At 49.3% G+C, this 19,014-nt stretch overlaps 1 protein-coding gene across 1 annotated transcript in view; it reads right to left on the bottom strand.

Moving 5' to 3' along the window:
- Positions 1 to 12,817, bottom strand: part of LOC144609615 (serine/threonine-protein phosphatase 2A 56 kDa regulatory subunit beta isoform-like) — a 50,096-nt gene extending 37,279 nt beyond the window's left edge. The window contains exon 1 of the mRNA XM_078428114.1: positions 10,457 to 12,817. Within this exon, the coding sequence (XP_078284240.1) occupies positions 10,457 to 10,616 (160 nt within the window). The 5' untranslated portion in view covers positions 10,617 to 12,817. The remainder of the gene's footprint in view (positions 1 to 10,456) is intronic.
- Between the last annotated feature and the right edge of the window lie 6,197 nt (positions 12,818 to 19,014).

The raw sequence follows: 19,014 nt of genomic DNA, 5'->3' as shown, positions 1-19,014 counted from the left end.
CCCCTTTCCCTCCCTCCCTCCCTTCCCCACCCCCCTTTCCCCTCCCCTTCCCTTCCCCACCCCTCTCTTCCCCAACCCCCCCTTTCCCCTTCCCCTCCCTCCCTCCCTTCCCCTCCCTTCCCCTCCCCCCCACTCCACCCCCCTCCCTCCCTAGGAGATGGATTTAAACTTAAAAATGTGAATAACTAAAAATATAACACCGATTTCAATCAAACTTCTCCATTAGCACCAAAGGGACGACGGTGAGTAAGGTGCGTCTAAAATTGCCGCGCTATCGTGTACCGTTTTGTCTGTAGTTCAGGAACAAACAAACAAACAAACGAGAGCTTTAGTATATAGATGGGTGGGGCAGGTTTTTTTACACACATTGATAAGATAGATAAGACAGTGGCGTTTAAGGGGTGTTTAGATAGATAGGCGCATAGCTATGTAAGGAATGGAAGGATATAGATCACATGCAGGCAGAGGAGATTAGTTTAAACTTGGTGTCATGTTCAGCACGGGTATTCATAGTCATGGAGTCATGCAGCGTGGAAACAGGTCCAACATGCCCACGCCGCCCAACATGCACCAACTAGCACCACATGCCTGCGCTTGGCCCATATCCCACTAAACCTGGCCCATATCCCACTAAACCTGCCCCATCATTTACCTGTCTAAATGTTTATTAAACGTTGTGGTAGCACCTGCACCCTCTGGCAGCACCCACCACCCCTTGTGTGGAAAATGTTGCCCCTCGGATTCCTATTAAATCCTCACCTTAAACCTATGTCCTCTGGTCCTCGATTCCCCTACTCTAGGCACGAGACTCTGTGCGTCTACCCGATCTATTCCTCTCATGATCTAGAACACCTTCAATAGACAATAGACAATAGGTGCAGGAGGAGGCCATTCGAGCCAGCACCGCCATTCAATGTGATCATGGCTGATCATTCTCAATCAGTACTCCGTTCCTGCCTTCTCCCCATACCCCCTGACTCCGCTATCCTTAAGAGCTCTATCTGGCTCTCTCTTGAATGCATCCAGAGAATTGGCCTCCACTGCCTTCTGAGGCAGAGAATTCCACAGATTCACAACTCTCTGACTGAAAAGGTTTCATGACCTTCATCAGACATTGTCACGGACGGCTGTGGAGAGGCCAAGTCAATGGATATTTTAAAAGAGGAGGTTGACAGATTCTCGATTGGTACGCGTGTCAGGAGTGATGAGAAGGCAGGAGAATGGGGTTGAGAGGGAGAGATTTAGATTTAGAGGTACAGCGCGGAAACAGGCCCTTCGGCCCACTGGGTCCGCGCCGCCCAGCGATCCCCGCACACTAACACTATCCTACACACACTAGGGACAATTTTTACATTTACCCAGTCAATTAACCTACAAACCCGCACGTCTTTGGAGTGTGGGAGGAAACCGAAGATCTCAGAGAAAACCCACGCAGGTCACGGGGAGAACGTACAAACTCCGTACAGATGGCGCCCGTAGTCAGGATCGAACCCGAGTCTCCGGCGCTGCAAGCGCTGTAAGGCGGCAACTCTACCGCTGTGCCGATAGATCGGCCATGATTGAATGGCGCAGTTGACGTGATGGGCCGAATGGCCTCATTCTGCCCGTATAAGCGCTGTGAGGCAGCAACTCTACCGCTGCGCCCTGTTGTGCTTGTGTGTGGGGAGTAATTATTCTCATGCACGGGTTGAGTTGACCGCACAGCACGCAAACAAGGGTTTGCACTGTATCATGGTTCATGTTCGCATTTTAGCATTCATAGCAAGAGGATTTGAGAAAAGGAGCAGGGAGGTTCTGCTGCAGTTGTACAGGGCATTGGTGAGACCACACCTGGAGTATTACGTACAGTTTTGGTCTCCTAATCTGAGGAAAGACATTCTTGCCATAGAGGGAGTACAGAGAAGGTTCACCAGATTGATCCCTAGGATGGCAGGACTTTCATATGAAGAAAGACTGGATAGACTCGGCTTGTACTCGCTGGAATTTAGAAGACTGAGGGGGGATCTTATAGAAACATATAAAATTCTTAAGGGGTTGGACAGGCTAGATGCGGGAAGATTATTCCCGATGTTGGGGAAGTCCAGAACCAGGGATCACAGCTTAAGGATAAGGGGGAAGTCTTTTAGGACCGAGATGAGAAAACATTTCTTCACACAGAGAGTGGTGAATCTGTGGAATTCTCTGCCACAGAAGGTAGTTGAGGCCAGTTCATTGGCTATATTTAAGAGGGATTTAGATGTGGCCCTTGTGGCTAAAGGGATCAGGGGGTATGGAAAGAAGGCAGGTACAGGTTACTGAGCTGGATGATCAGCCATGATCATATTGAATGGTGGTGCAGGCTCGAAGGGCCGAATGGCCTCCTCCTGCACCTATTGTCTATTAAACGGCAGAATGGACTCGATGGCCTTGCCGACGCAGGGTGAAGTGTTGCTTGCATTTGGAGCATTGCATGGCGTTTTGGCTACGCTACTAGAAGGATGGAGAGGTTTGAGGAGAGGGATCAGAGGACGTTTACCAGACACTGTAACTTACAGTGCCCTCCATAACGTTTGGGACAAAGACCCATCATTTACTTATTTGCCTCTGAGCTCTCTTGTACCCGCATTAAGGCGGCATTTAAACACAACAGAGCAATTACAAACACCTGTGAAGCCATGTGTCCCAAAACATTATGGTGCCCTGAAATGGGGGGGACTATCTAGAACCACAGCTGTAATTTCTACATGGTGAAACCAAAATATAGAAAAATGGCCTTCAATAAAATGTGGCAATGTGCACATTAACCACATGTGATTTTTTCTATTACAAATCTCAAATTGTGGAGACCAGGTGAAAATGCACACCTCCAGACAGTTTCTTCCGGGCTGATATCGGACAACTGAACCGTCCTCTCACCAACTAGAGAGTGGACCTCACCTCCCATCTATCTTTCTGACCTTTCCATAGTGAGGCCCACTGGAAATTGGAGGAACAGCACCTCATATTTCGCCTGGGCAGCTTAAGCCCAGTGGTATGAACATTGACTTCTCCAACTTTAGATAGTTCCTCTGTCCCTCTCTTCCCCTCCCCCTTCCCAGATCTCCCTCTATCTTCCTGTCTCCACCTATATCCTTCCTTTGTCCCGCCCCCCTGACATCAGTCTGAAGAAGGGTCTCGACCCGAAACGTCACCCATTCCTTCTCTCCTGAGATGCTGCCTGACCTGCTGAGTTACTCCAGCATTTTGTGAATAAATACCTTCGATTTGTACCAGCATCTGCAGTCATTGTCTTATATATAATCCCATCTACCTTTGTTCCGTTAGGAACAGCAGATGCTGGTTTAAACCACAGATAGACGCAGAATGCTGGAGTAACTCAGCGGGACAGGCAGCATCTCTGGAGAGGAATGGGAGTTGTTTCGGGTCGAGACCCTTCTTCAGAATGATATTAGGGGAGAGAGGGATAGAGATAAGGAAGTGCAAAGTGTGAAAACAGGACAGAAGGGTCTCGACCCAAAACGTCATCCCTTCCCTTCAGAGATGCTGCCTGTCCCACTGAGTTGTTCCAGCATTTTGTGTCTATCCAACATCCACTTTTGGTCTTTAGAGATACAGCGTGGAAGCAGGCCCTTTAGCCCACTCCGTCTGCACCGACCAGCCTCGACACCAGCACCACCCCGCACACTAGGAACAATTTAAAGAAGCCAGTTAACCTACAAACCTGTACGTCTTTGGAGCGTGGGAAGAAAACCCACGTGGTCGCGGGGAGAACGTACAAACTCCATACAGACAGCACCCGTGGTGAGCATCAAATCCCAGTCTCTGGTGCTGTGAGTCAGCAACTCTACCCACTGCGTCATTGTGCCTCATTTGGGACAATAGACAATAGGTGCAGGAGGGGGCCATTCGGCCCTTCGAGCCAGCACCGCCATTCAATGTGATCATGGCTGATCATTCTCAATCAGTACCCCGTTCCTGCCTTTTCCCCATACCCCCTGACTCCGCTATCCTTAAGAGCTCTATCCAGCTCTCTCTTGAATGGATTCAGAGAATTGACCTCCACTGCCCTCTGAGGCAGAGAATTCCACAGATTCACAACTCTCTGACTGAAAAAGTTTTTCCTCATCTCAGCACGGTAGCGCAGCGGTCGAGTTGCTGCTTTACAGCGAATGCAGCGCCGGAGACTCAGGTTCGATCCTGACTACGGGTGCTGTACTGTAAGGAGTTTGTACGTTCTCCCCGTGACCTGCGTGGGTTTTCTCCGAGATCTTCGGTTTCCTCCCACACTCCAAAGACGTACAGGTATGTAGGTTAATTGGCTGGGTAAATGTAAAAATTGTCCCTAGTGGGTGTAGGATAGTGTTAATGTACGGGGATCGCTGGGCGGCACGGACTTGGAGGGCCGAAAAGGCCTGTTTCCGGCTGTATATATATGATATGATATGATATGATATGATAAATGGCTTACCCCTTATTCTTAAACTGTGGTCCCTTGTTCTGGACTCCCCCAACATTGGGAACATGTTTCCTGCCTCTAACGTGTCCAACCCCTTAATAATCTCAGACTCTCTTTAAGCGGACTTTTCTGCCGCAAAACGTTATCCCCTTGATCCTGCATCTGTACACTGCGGAATGCTCGATTGGAAATCGTGTATTGTCTTTCCACTAATAGATCCAAAGTGCTGGAAATGACTCAGCGGGTCAGGCAGCATCCCTGGGGAAAGATTCTTCAGTCTTTCCGCTGGCTGGATAACATGCAGCGGTTATCGGTTAACTGAAGCATTGTTTCACCAACTAGACACTGATCCTGAGCCACCATTTATATTTATATTTCAGATACAGCGCGGAAACAGGCCTTTTCGGCCCACCAAGTCCGCACCGCCCAGCGATCCCCGCACATTAACACTATCCTACACACACTAGGGACAATTTTTTACATTTACCCAGTCAATTGACCTACATACCTCAATCTACCTCAATGAAGACCTTCTCACTCTCATTAATTGGAATTCACCTTGCCCTAAACATTATTCCCTTCATCCCAGCATCTGTACGCTGCGGACAAGCACGCAGGTACAGCAGGCAGTGAAGAAAGCCAATGGAATGTTGGCCTTCATAACAAGAGGAGTTGAGTATAGGAGCAAAGAGGTCTTTCTGCAGTTGTACAGGGCCCTAGTGAGACCGCACCTGGAGTACTGTGTGCAGTTTTGGTCTCCAAATTTGAGGAAGGATATTCTTGCTATTGAGGGCGTGCAGCGTAGGTTTACTAGGTTAATTCCCGGAATGGCGGGACTGTCATATGTTGAAAGACTAGAGCGACTAGGCTTGTATACACTGGAATTTAGAAGGATGAGACGGGATCTTATCGAAACGTATAAATTATTAAGGGGTTGGACACAATAGAGGCAGGAAACATGTTCCCAATGTTGGGGGAGTCCAGAACAAGGGGTCACAGTTTAAGAATAAGGGGTCGGCCATTTAGAACTGAGATGAGGAAAAACGTTTTCATTCAGAGAGTTGTGAATCTGTGGAATTCTCTGCCTCAGAAGGCAGTGGAGGCCAATTCTCTGAATGCATTCAAGAGAGAGCTGGATAGAGCTCTTAAGGATAGCGGAGTCAGGGGTATGGGGAGAAGGCAGGAACGGGGTACTGATTGAGAATGATCAGCCATGATCACATTGAATGGCAGTGCTGGCTCGAAGGGCCGAATGGCCTCCTCCTGCACCTATTGTCTATTGACAACTAGATGTGATCATGTATAGCCTTTCCACTGACTGGATAGTACGCAACAAAAGCTTTTTACTGTACCTTGGTTCATAAGTGATAGGAGCAGAATTAGGCAACTCGGCCCATCAAGTCTACTCCGTTGTTCAATCACAGCTGATCTGCATAGAAACTAGAAAATAGGTGCAGGAGGAGGCCGTTCGGCCCTTCGAGCCAGCACCGCCATTCAATGTGATCATGGCTGATCATCCACAATCAGTACCCCGTTCCTGCTTTCTCCCCACATCCCTTGATTCCGTTAGCCCCAAGAGCTAAATCTAACTCTCTCTTGAACACATTCAGAGAATTGGCCTCCGCTGCCTTCTGTGGCAGAGAATTCCCCAGATTCACAACTCTCTGGGTGAAAAAGTTTTTCACCTTCAAAACGCTCGTCTTATGTTAAACCATTCATTCCTGCGATCTTTCTTTCCTTCTCAACCCCATTCTCCTGCTTCTCCCCTTAACCCCTGACACCCATAGTAATTAAGAATCTATCATCTTCTGCCTTAAAAGTACCCACTGACTTGTGGTCTCCACAGCCGTCTGTGGCAAAGAATTCCACAGATTCACCACCCGCTGACTAATGAAATTCCTCCTCATCTCCTTCGTAAAGGAACGTCCTTTAATTCTGAGGCTGTGCCCTCTGGTCCTGGACTCTCCCACTAGTGGAAACATCCTCTCCACATCCACTCTATCCAGGCCGCTCACTATTCTGTACGTTTCAATGAGGTCCCCCCCCTCATCCTTCTAAACTCCAGTGAGTGCAGGCCCCGTGCCTTCAAAACGCTCATCTTATGTTAAACCACTCATTCCTGGGATCTTTCTCGTAAACCTCCTCTGGACCCTTTTCAACACTAGCAGATATGGGGCCCAAAACTGTTCACAATGCTCCAAAAGCAGCCAGAATGGACAACATGCAACTGAACCAACCTATCACCAACTCGAGAGTGGTCCTGAGTTATTATCGACATCATTGGAGACCCTCGCACAATCTTTAATCGGACTTTATCTTGCATTAATCGTTAACCTTTTGATAGGCACAAAAAGCTGGAGTAACTCAGCGGGTCAGGCAGCATCGCTGGAGAGAAGGAATGGGTGACGTTTTGGGTCGAGACCCTTCTGAGGATCTCTCCAGAGATGCTGCCTGTCCCACTGAGTCACTCCAGCTTTTTGTGCCTATCTTTGGTTTAAACCGGCTTCTACAGTTTCTTTTTCCACATTACACGTTATTCCTTTTATCCTGTATCTGTACACAGTGGACGGCTCAATTGTAATCATGTACAGTCTTTCTGCTGACTGGATCGCATGCAACAATAGGGTATATAAGACAATAACTGCAGATGCTGGTACAAATCGAAGGTATTTATTCACAAAATGCTGGAGTAACTCAGCAGGTCAGGCAGCAGCTCAGGAGAGAAGGAATGGGTGACGTTTCGGGTCAAGACCCTTCTTCAGACTGATGTCAGGGGGGGGGGGGGGGGGGGGACAAAGGAAGGATATAGGTGGAGACAGGAAGATAGAGGGAGATCTGGGAAGGGGAAGAGAGGGACAGAGGAACTATCTAAAGTTGAAGAAGTCAATGTTCATACCGCTGGGCTGCAAGCTGCCCAGGCGAAATATGAGGTGCTGTTCCTCCAATTTCCGGTGGGCCTCACTATGGCACTGGAGGAGGCCCATGACAGAAAGGTCAGACTGGGAATGGGAGGGGGAGTTGAAGTGCTTAGCCACCGGGAGACCAGTTTGGCCAATGCGGACCGAGCGCAGGTGTTGAGCGAAGCGATCGCCGAGCCTGCGCTTGGTTTCGCCGATGTACATAAGTTGACATCTGGAGCAGCGGATACAATAGATGAGGTTGGAGGAGGTGCAGGTGAACCTCTGTCTCACGGTGGCGCAGCGATAGAGTTGCTTCCTTACAGCACCAGAGATCCGGGTTCCATCCTGACTACGGGTGCTGTCTGTGTGGAGTTTGCACGTTTTCCCCGTGACCTGCGTGGGTTTTTCTGGGATGCTCCGATTGCCTCCCACACTCCAAAGACGTACAGGTTAGGAGGCTAATTGGCTTGGTATACATGTAAAATATCCCCAGTGTGTGTAGGATAGTGTTCGTGTGCGGGGATCACTGGTCGGCGCGGACCCGGTGGGCCGAAGGGCCTGTTTCCACCCTCACAGAGCTGTGAATCAGCCAGAGAGTCGAGAATTTGAGGAATTCTCTGTCTCGGAAGGCAGTGGAGGCCGATTCAGTGGATGCATTCAAAAGAGAGTTAGAAACATAGAAACATAGAAAATAGGTGCAGGAGTAGGCCATTCGGCCCTTCGAGCCTGCACCGCCATTCAATATGATCATGCCTGATCATCCAACTCAGTATCCCGTACCTGCCTTCTTTCCATACCGCCTGATCCCTTTAGCCACAAGGGCCACATCTAACTCCCTCTTAAATATAGCCAATGAACTGGCCTCAACTACCCTCTGTGGCAGAGAATTCCACAGATTCACCACTCTCTGTGTGAAAAAAAAACTTTCTTATCTCGGTCCTAAAAGACTTGCCCCTTATCCTTAAACTGTGACCCCTTGTTCTGGACTTCCCCAACATCGGGAACAATCTTCCTGCATCTAGCCTGTCCAACCCCTTAAGAATTTTGTAAGTTTCTATAAGATCCCCCCTCAATCTTCTAAATTCCAGCGAGTACAAGCCGAGTCTATCCAGTCTTTCTTCATATGAAAGTCCTGCCATCCCAGGAATCAATCTTAGATAGAGCTCTTAAGGCTGGCAGAATCGAAGGATATGGGGAGAAGGCAGGAACAGGGTACTGATTGTGGATGATCAGCCATGATCACATTGACTGGCGACATTTCGGGTCGAGATGCTTCTTGTTTCGAAGGCTCTGGAGGTTCGGCACGTCCCCTACAACTCTCACCAACTTCTACAGATGCACCATAGAAAGCATTATATTACAGCTTGGTGTGGAAAACAACTCCATCCAAGACGGCAAGAAGTTGCAGGAGACTGTGGACGCAGTCCAGACCGTCACACACATCACCTAGACACAAAATGCTCGAGTAACTCAGCGGGACAGGCAGCATCTCTGGAGAGAAGGAATGGGTGACGTTTCAGGTCCAGACCCTTCTTCAGACTGATCTTTCCTACACACATACCAACCTCCCTCTTCCGTCGACTCCATCTACACCTCACGCTGCCTCGGCAAGGCCAGCAGCACAATCACGGACAGTCTCACCCCCGGCCATTCCCTCTCCTCCCCTCTCCCATCAGGCAAGAGGTACAGAAGTGTGAAAACGCACACCTCCAGATTCAGGGACAGTTTCTTCCCGGCTGTTATCAGGCAACTGAACCATCCTACCACAACCAGAGAGCAGTGCTGAACTACTATCTACCTCTTTGGTGACCCTCGGACTATCATCGATCGGACTTTGCTGGCTTTACCTTGCCACTAAACGTTATTCCCTTAATCTGGTATCTTGTACACTGCAAATGGATCGATTGTAATCATATAATGTCTTTCCGCTGACTGGAAGAAGTCAGGCAACAAACAATTATTTTGCCATAATCAGTAATGATTAGTGCGGGTGTCAGGGGTTATGGGGAGAAGGGATGAGAATGGGGTTAGGAGGGAGAGATGGATCAGCCCTGAATGAATGGCGGAGTAGACTTTGTGGGCCGAATGGCCTAATTATGATCCTGTTTCTTATGACCTTCATAAACTAAACCGAGCGGAACTGAAGAGAGTGAGGAAAAAAAAAACTGCAGATGCTGGAATAGATCGAAGGTAGACACAAAATGCTGGAGTAACTCAGCGGGTCAGGCAGCATCTCGGGAGAGAAGGAACAGGTGACGTTTCGGGTCGAGACCCTTCTTCAGAAGGAATGGATGATGTTTCGGGTCGAGGCCGTTCTGAAGAAGGCTCCCGAGTTTTGGTCTCCTAATCTGAGGAAAGACATTCTTGCCATAGAGGGAGTACAGAAAAGGTTCACCAGATTGATCCCTGGGATGGCAGGACTTTCATATGAAGAAAAACTGGATAGACTCGGCTTGTACTCGCTGGAATTTAGAAGATTGAGGGGGGATCTTATAGAAACGTACAAAATTCTTAAGGGGTTGGACAGGCTAGATGCAGGAAGATTGTTCCCGACGTTGGGGAAGTCCAGAACAAGGGGTCACATCTTAAGGACAAGGGGGAAGTCTTTTAGGGACCGAGATGAGAAAGTTTTGTTTCACACAGAGTGGTGAATCTGTGGAATTCTCTGCCACAGAAGGTAGTTGAGGCCAGTTCATTGGCTATATTTAAGAGGGAGTTAGATGTGGCCCATGTGGCTAAAGGGATCAGGGGGTATGGAGAGAAGGCAGGTACGGGATACTGAGTTTGATCAGTCTGAAGAAGGGTCTCGACCCGAAATGTCACCCATTCCCTCTCTCCTGAGATGCTGCCTGACCCGCTGAGTTACTCCAGCATTTTGTGAAATAAATACCTTCGATTTGTACCAGCATCTGCAGTTATTTTCTTATAATACTGAGTTGGATGATCAGCCATGATCGTATTGAATGGCGGTGCAGGCTCGAAGGGCCTACCCCTGCACCTATTTTCTATGTTTCTATGTCACCCGTTCCTTCTCTCCCGAGATGCTGCCCTGAGCCACTGAGTTACTCCGGCGTTTTGTGCCTACGTTCGAAAGAGAGTGGGGATTGCGGGAACATCTTACCTTTCAGGAGAGGCAGAGGAGTCAGCTCCACCTGGCTGCTCTGGTACCGGAACTGTGAGGAGCCGTGGGATCTCCTCTGGCGCGCCCTGCGCACCGACTTGCGGCTGAATCCATCGACCTTTTCTGCCGCCGTGATCGGCGACGTCACCTTGGGTTCCATGGGACGCACATAAACCGAGGAGCCCGACAGAATCCCGGCGCTCCCTGCCGCTCAGGGGTGTGTGAGAGGGGAGGGGAGGAGGAGGAAGAGAAAATCCGGGCCTCTCGCTCTCACTCTCCCATCTCCCGGATTGGGAGAACGGAGAGGAATTGGTTTTTTTTTAAAGGGAGAGACTTCCCGGGTCTCGCTTGATCCCTGGTCTAAAATTCAGTCCTCATTTCGGAAAATCCGTCGAGTCGAAACGCCAGTTTGTTTTTCCCCCTCACTGGGATTTTTGTTTTTTAATTTTAAATCGCAGTTTGGGATCGTCGTTGTCTCCCGTCGAGTTTTCCCAAACGAGCCCGTTCCCAGTCGGCAGTCGACGTTCCCGGGATTGCTACCTCAGCGTTGCTGCCCGACGCACCACTGGGGTCTCTTTGCCAGGTCACGCTTTAGATTCCCGCTTCAATTCCCCGACTTTCCGATTCCTTGGTCACCAGGATTAGGAAGACTGATTTTAGCAGCAGGGAAGAGGAACAAATAAATTAAAAAAATTGATTTTCCCAGTCTCGTATGTAGGGTACGTAAATTGTTCCCAGTTCTGCCGCTTGGGATAATTTAATGTTCCCAGTTTCGTGCTCCTGGCATCCTGGTTGGGAATAGCTTGGTGCTCCCAGTCCTGTGGCTCAGAATAAATTTATATTCCCAGCCCCGTAGCTGATACAACCTTGGTATTGTCAGTCCAATTCGGTATTCCCAGTTCTCTCACGGGGATTATCTTGCTTCTCCCAGTTCCCGTGGATGGATTTTGCTCAGTATTCCCAGTCTTTTGGCTGGGTTTAGCACAGTATTCCCAGCTATCTCACTGGGATTTGTATGGTACTCCCAATTTTTTTCTGTCTAGGATTACGACAGTTCTCCCAAATGCCTCACAGGGATTTGTTCAGTATTCCCAGTTTTCTGACTGAAATTAACACAGCATTCCTAGATCCCTCACAGGGATGTTCAGTGTTCCGTTTTCTGACTGGAATTAATACGCTATTTCCAAAACCCCTCACCGGGATCAGACCAGCATTCCCAGTTTTCCAAAGGGGATCAGCACGGTATTCCCAAATTCCTTACTGGGATTAGCACTATATTCCCCGTTTTTTGTCCGGGATTAGCACAAAACTGCTCTTCTGCACACTATCCCCAGTTGTCTCTTCAGGATTAGCACAGTATTCCTACTTTTCTGTTCAGGATTAGTACAGTACCCCCCTTTTTCTGCCCACAATGATTTCAATATTCCTAATTTTCCGTTCAGGTTCAGCACCGTATTCCCAAATTTTTCACTGAGATTAGCACGGTATTCCTAGTTTTCCACCCAGAATTAGCTTGGCATCCCCCGTTTTCTGTTCGGGATTATTGGCTTTCCCAATTTTTAATTATTTTTGTCCTGGATTAGCTCAGTATCCCCAGATTTCCATTCAGGATTATCTCGGCAATCCCCATTTGCCTCGCCGGGGATCAACACGACATTCCCAGTTCTCCGACCAGTATTCCCAGTTTCCTGACGGGGATCGGCACGTTATTCCCAGATTCCACTGGCATTCCCAGTTCTCCCAATCAGCTTCGGTATTCCCCGTTTTCAAGGCAGGATTAGCTCGTCGTTCTGTTTTCAAGACAAGGATCAGCTCGGCATTCCCAATTTTCAAGACACGGATCAGCTCGTTATTCCCAGTTTTCAAGACAGGATCAGCTCGTTCCCAGATTTCAAAGACAAGGATTAGCTTCGGTATTTCCAGATTTCAAAGACAAGGATTAGCTCGTTATTCCCAGTTTTCAAAGACAGGATCAGCTCGGTATTCCCAGTTTTCAAGACGGGATTAGCTTGGGTATTCCCAGATTTCCAGTCCAGGATTAAGCACGGTTTTCCCAGCCAGAATCAGCACGGCATTCCCGTCCAGTATTCCGCCCGGGATCAGCGCGGTGTTCCCAGTCTTGTGCCCGGGGTGAGGAGGGGAGGGGAGGGAGGGAGGGAGGGCGGGCCCGGGGTGCAGGGCTCTGACTGTGGCCGGGGCTGGAGAGGGAGGGGAGGGGTGAGGAGGGAGGGAGGGCCGTGCGGCCTGGGCTGGGTGGGTGTCTGGGCCCCGGGCTGAGGGGGGCTGAGGGGGGCTGCAGGGGCTGAGGGGGGCTGAGGGGGGCTGCAGGGATGGGTGGGTGGGTGTGCGGCCCCGACGCTCTGCTCCTGCTCTCCGTCTCCGCCGCGGACGCCGCCGACACAATGTGACACCCCCCCCCTTCTCCCGCCCCTCCCCGCTCCACGTGACCCGCCGCCGCCGCTCCCCATTGGCCCGCCGCTCCCCCTCCTGCGTCACCGCGCCCGCATTACATCACCGCCGCCGCCACCGCGCAGGCGCCGGGCCGCCGAGGCCGCCGGGGGTTGTAGTCCGCGAGTGATCACGACCCCCGCCGCGCAGGCGCCGAAGCGCTCGGCCCGCTGGGGGTTGCAGTCAGGGCACCGGCGTCGCGCGTCATCGCGCCCGCATGACGTCACCGACACCGCGGACGCGCAGGCGCGGAGGGGCGAGGGGGGTCGCTGGGCCCGCTGGGAATTGTAGTCCCCAGGTCCCCCGCCCCGGGCGCGTTTGCCCTTGTCCTGCATTCTCCCTGTCTTCCCCGGGGCTCAATTCCCACTCCCGCAGCGCCTTCTTTGCATTTAAAACAAACACAACCTGCATTTACATAGCGCCTTCTTTGCATTTAAAACAAACACACCCTGCATTTAAATAGTGCCTTTTTGCATTTAAAACAAACACGCCCTGCATTTAAATAGCACCTTTTTTGCATTTAAAACAAACACACCCTGCGTTTAAATAGCGCCTTTTGCATTTAAATAGCGCCTTTTGCATTTAAAACAAACACACCCTGCATTTAAATAGCGCCTTTTGCATTTAAAACAAATACACCCTGCATTTAATACAGCACCTTTTTTGCAATTCAAACAAACACACCCTGCATTTACATAGCGCCTTTTTTGCATTTAAAACAAATACATCCTGCATTTAAATAGCGCCTTTTGCATTTAAAACAAATACACCCTGCGTTCATATAGTTCCTTTTTTCCATTTAAAACAAACACACCCTGCATTCATATAGCGCCTTTTTCCCCCATTTAAAACATACATATCCTGCATTTATATAGTGCCTTTTTTGCACTTACAACAAATACACCATGCATTTATATAGCAGTTTTTCCAACCTTTTGCATTTAAAACAAAAATACCCAGTATTCATATAACACTTTTTCCCAGCAGCACCTTTTGCATTTAAAACAAACATAGCCTGCATTTATTTAGCACCATTTTACAATGTGCAACCAAAGAGCTACGTTCATGTGATAGAAGCAGAATTAGGCCATTCGGTCTAGTCTACTCCGCCATTCGATCACCTATCCCTTTTCTCCAGTGATGCTGTCTGACCCGCTGAGTTACTCCAGCAATTTGTGTCTATCTCCACCTATCACCTGCCTGTCTTTGTCCTGTACTCTCCTCGCTTCCTGCTCCCCCCCCCCCCCGACCCCCTCTTCCCCATCTCTACAATCAGTCCGAAGATAGGTTCTGACCCGAAACGTCACCGATCCATGTTCTCCATAGATGCTGCCTGTCCCGCTGAGTTACTCCAGCACTCTGTGAAACGCCACCTATCCATGTTCTCCACAGATGCTGCCTGACCCGCTGAGTTACTCCAGCACTTTGTGAAACGCCACCTATCCATGTTCTCCACAGATGCTGCCTGACCCGCTGAGTTACTCCAGCACTTTGTGTCAAAAGGTTTTTGATTAGTGCGGGTGTCAGGGGTTGTGGGGAGAAGGCAGGAGAATGGGGTTGGGAGGGAGAGATAGATCAGCCATGATTGAATGGTGGAGTAGACTTGATGGGCCGAATGGCCTTATTCTGCTCCTAGAACTTATGAATTTATGAAAAGCTAACAGTGTTCAGTTGTCATATATACACCGGGAACAGAACAATTAAATTCTTAGGTTGACCCAAGCTGAGTTACTCCAGGTATTTTGTGTCCATCTTCAATGGAACTTGCACTTAAATTCACGTGGACCATCTCCGACACCTCCCTCCCCTTGATCTAGATAGAGCTCTTAAGGATAGCGGAGTCAGGGGGTATGGGGAGAAGGCAGGAACGGGGTACTGATTGAGAATGATCAGCCATGATCACATTGAATGGTGGCGCTGGCTCGAAGGGCCGAATGGCCTCCTCCTGCACCTTTTGTCTATAGTCTATCTCACAGTCTCTATCACAGGAGATCGACTGACATCTATTGCAAACCCACTGACTCCCACAACTATCTCGACTACACTTCTTCCCAACCTGCTTCCGGCAAAGACTACCCCCAACACCTAATTCCTCCGTCTACACCAAAGGTACTAGAGGAACAAGATGGGCCACTCCGTTGAAATCGCCTATGCTGAAGTGCAGTACGCAAAGGAGCCATTTTAGTAAGCAAATCCCACCTCTCGCAGTGTAATCAGTGTTTTGGGGCAACAGTATGTGTGATGACACCATTAAAATGCAGAATATGTCTCATCTATCAACTCACAGATTTTTGTTATTTTTCTTTTTAAATGTTTCTGCAAGTTTCTGCCGACTAAAATGGCGGCGTGACGTACAACGGTTTTTAGGGTCGAGTGGTCTATCTTGTTCCTCTAGTATCTTTGGTCTACATCGCATCTGCACCCAAGATGAGGTGTTCCATACCAGGACATCCGAGATCATATCATATCATATATATACAGCCGGAAACAGGCCTTTTCGGCCCTCCAAGTCCGTGCCGCCCAGCGATCCCCGTACATTAACACTATCCTACACACACTAGGGACAATTTTTACATTTACCCAGCCAATTAACCTACATACCTGTACGTCTTTGGAGTGTCGGAGGAAACCGAAGATTTCGGAGAAAACCCACGCAGGTCACGGGGAGAACGTACAAACTCCTTACAGTGCAGCACCCGTAGTCAGGATCGAACCTGAGTCTCCGGCGCTGCATTCGCTGTAAAGCAGCAACTCTACCGCTGCGCTACTGTGCCATTCTTGAGGGAACGGGGGTTCCCCTCTCCCATCGTAGATGAGGCCCTCACTCGTGTCTCCTCGGTAGCCCGCAGCTCCGCCCTTGCTCCCCCTCCCCCCTAGTCACAACACAGACAGAGTCCCCCTAGTCCTCACCTTCCACCCCATCAGCCGTCACACACAACACATGATAATGGACAATAGAAAACAGGTGCAGGAGGAGGCCATTCGGCCCTACGAGCCAGCACCACCATTCACCGTGATCATGGCTGATCATTCTCAATCAGTACCCCGTTCCTGCCTTCTCCCCATACCCCCTGACTCCGCTATCCTTAAGAGCTCTATCCAACTCTCTCTTGAATGCATTCATTGAATTGGCCTCCACTGCCTTCTGAGGCAGAGAATTCCACAGATTCATAACTCTCTGACTGGAAACGTTTTTCCTCATCACAGAAGGTAGTTGAGGCCAGTTCATTAGCTATATTTAAGAGGGAGTTAGATGTGGCCCTTGTGGCTAAAGGGATCAGGGGGTATGGAGAGAAGGCAGGTACAGGTTACTGAGCTGGATGATCAGCCATGATCATATCGAATGGCGGTACAGGCTCGAAGGGCCGAATGACCTCCTCCTGCACCTATTTTCTATGTTTCAATGTTTCTAAACCCTCATCATATGTTAACCCACTCATTCCTGGGATCGTTCTGTATGTTTCAAGGTATATTCTGTATGTTTCTGTTTGCACTTCACCCCGTGATCGTGTGGGTTTCCTCCGGGTGCTCTGGCCTCCTTCCACATCGCAAGGACGTGCGGGTTTGTAGGTTAATTGGCCCTCAGTAGGTTGCCCCTAGAGTGTAGGGAGTGGATGAGAAAGTGGGATAACATGGAATTGCTAAACTAAGCTAAACTTAGCTGAACTAAACTCAACCAAACTAAACTAAATTAAACTAAGCTAAACGAAACCAAACTGAACAAATGGCACGGTGGCGCAGCGGTAGAGTTGCTGCCTCACAGCGCCGGACACCCGGGTTCCATCCCGACTACGGGCGCTGCCTGTACGGAGTTTGTACGTTCTCCCCGTGACCTGCGTGGGTTTTCTCCGAGATCTTCGGTTTCCTCCCGCACTCTAAAGACGTATAGGTTTGTAGGTTAATTGTCTTGGTGTGTGTGTAAATTGTCCCCAGTGTTTGTCGGATAGTGTTAGTGTGCGAGAATCGCTGGTCGGCGCGGACTCGGTGGGCCAAAGGGCCTGTTTCCGCGCTGTATCTTTCAATGCAATTCACGATCCTCTGAAGGGCCAGCCTGGACTCAGTGGGCCAAATGGACTCCTTCCATGTAATGATTAGTGCGGGTGGGGAGAAGGCAGGAGAATGGGGTTGAGAGGGAGAGATAGAATTGCGGAGTAGACTATAGTTTAGTTTAGAGATACAGCGCGGAAACAGGCCCTTCGGCCCACCGAGTCCGTACCGCCCAGTGATCCCCGCACATTAACACTATCCTACACACACTAGGGACAATTTACACATCCACCATGCCAATCTACCTACAAACCTTGTGCGTCTTCGAAGCGTGGGAGGAAACTGAAGATCTTGGAGAAAACCCACACGGTCACGGGGAGAACGGTGATACAGCATGGAAACTTGCCCACGCCGACCAACGTGCCCCATCTGCACTAGTCCCCACTGCCCGCGTTTGGCCCATATCCCTCCAAACCTGTCCTATCCATGTACCTGTCTAGCTGTTTCTCAAGCAGTTCTATGGAATGGAGTCAAAGGAAGGGAGGTTAGTTCCCAATGTTCCCAATGTTGGGGGAGTCCAGAACCAGGGCCCACAGTTTAAGAATAAGGGGTCGGCCATTTAGAACGGAGATGAGGAAGAAATTTTTCAGTCAGAGATTTATAAATCTGTGGAATTCTCTGCCTCAGAAGACAGTGGAGGCCAATTCTCTGGATGCTTTCAAGAGTTAGATAGAGTTCTTAATGATAGCGGAGTCAGGGGGTATGGGGAGAAGGCAGGAACAGGTACTGAGTGTGGATGATCAGCCATGATCACATTGAATGGCTCGAAGGGCCGAATGGCCAACTCCTGCACCTATTGTCTATTGTCTACCAAATGCTTGGTATAACAAAATGCTGGAGTAACTCAGCGGGTCAGGCAGCATCTCAGGAGAGAAGGAATGGGTGACGTTTCAGGTCGAGACCCTTCTTCAGACTGAGGTAAAATGCTTTCTCAAGTGCAGCGAATAATTTGAATATTCAAGTATTCTTCTAAGGTATTTATTCACAAAATGCTGGAGTAACTCAGCGGGTCAGGCAGCATCTCAGGAGGGAAGGAATGGGTGACGTTTCGGTTCGAGACCCTTCTTCAGACTGAAGTATTCTTCTAATATTCCTCAGCCAGATGTGGAGATACTTGATGAACATCTGGGGCAGTTTTTTTAAAGTTTAGTTTAGTTTGGAAATACAGCGTGGAAACAGGCCCTTCGGCCCACCGAGTCCGCACCGACCAGCAAGTTCCCCCCTCCTGACACTATCCTACACACGCTAGGAATAGTTTAACAATTTTACCAAGGCAATTGGCCGACAAACCTGTGCGCCTTTGGAGTGTGGGAGGAAACCGGAGCGCCCGGAGAAAACCCACGCAGGTCACGGGGAGAACGTACAAACTCTGTACAGACAGCGGCCGTAGTCGGGATCGAACCCGGGACTCCGGCGTTGTGAGGCAGCAGCTTTATCGTTGCACCACTTTGATGGGTCGATTGGCCTAATTCTGCTCCAATGATGTACAAGCTTACTTGTATGAACTTATAAGGAAATATGCTTGATGGAAAGCTTTGAAGTTACCATGGAACTGAATGCCACCACTTTGTATTCCTCGATGTTGCCAAAAACAAAATGTTTACTTGTGGCTATTTCAGTTTGTTTGCCTTAAATTAGGACACTCAGCTGGTTATATTCTTCAAAGACGTCTTTAGATCCTGATTTCTCTTGGGTGGGAACTTTAGTCATGGAAAAGAAGTTGGCCTTTTTTGGTCTACATCTCGATTTAGGTTCAGGTTGAGGTTTATTATCGAGATACAGTGAAAAGTATGTAGGAAGGAATTGCAGATGCTGGTTTAAACCGAAGATGGACTAAAAGCTGGAGTAACTCAGCGGGTCAGGCAGCATCTCTGGAGAGAAGGAATGGGGGACGTTTCGGGTCGAGACCCTTATTCAGACTGATGTCAGGGGAGGGGGCGAGACAAAGATAGGATGTAGTTGGAGGCAGGAAGACCAGTGGGAGAACTGGGAATGGAGAGAGGATGGAGAGGGACAGAGGAACTATCTGAAGTTAGAGAAGTCGATGTTCATACCGCTGGGCT

Source organism: Rhinoraja longicauda, chromosome 34 (genome assembly GCF_053455715.1).
Source record: "Rhinoraja longicauda isolate Sanriku21f chromosome 34, sRhiLon1.1, whole genome shotgun sequence".
NCBI lineage: Eukaryota > Metazoa > Chordata > Chondrichthyes > Rajiformes > Arhynchobatidae > Rhinoraja > Rhinoraja longicauda.
The sequence above is the reverse complement of the archived record's forward strand: the minus strand, read 5'-3'. Positions and strand labels throughout refer to the sequence as shown.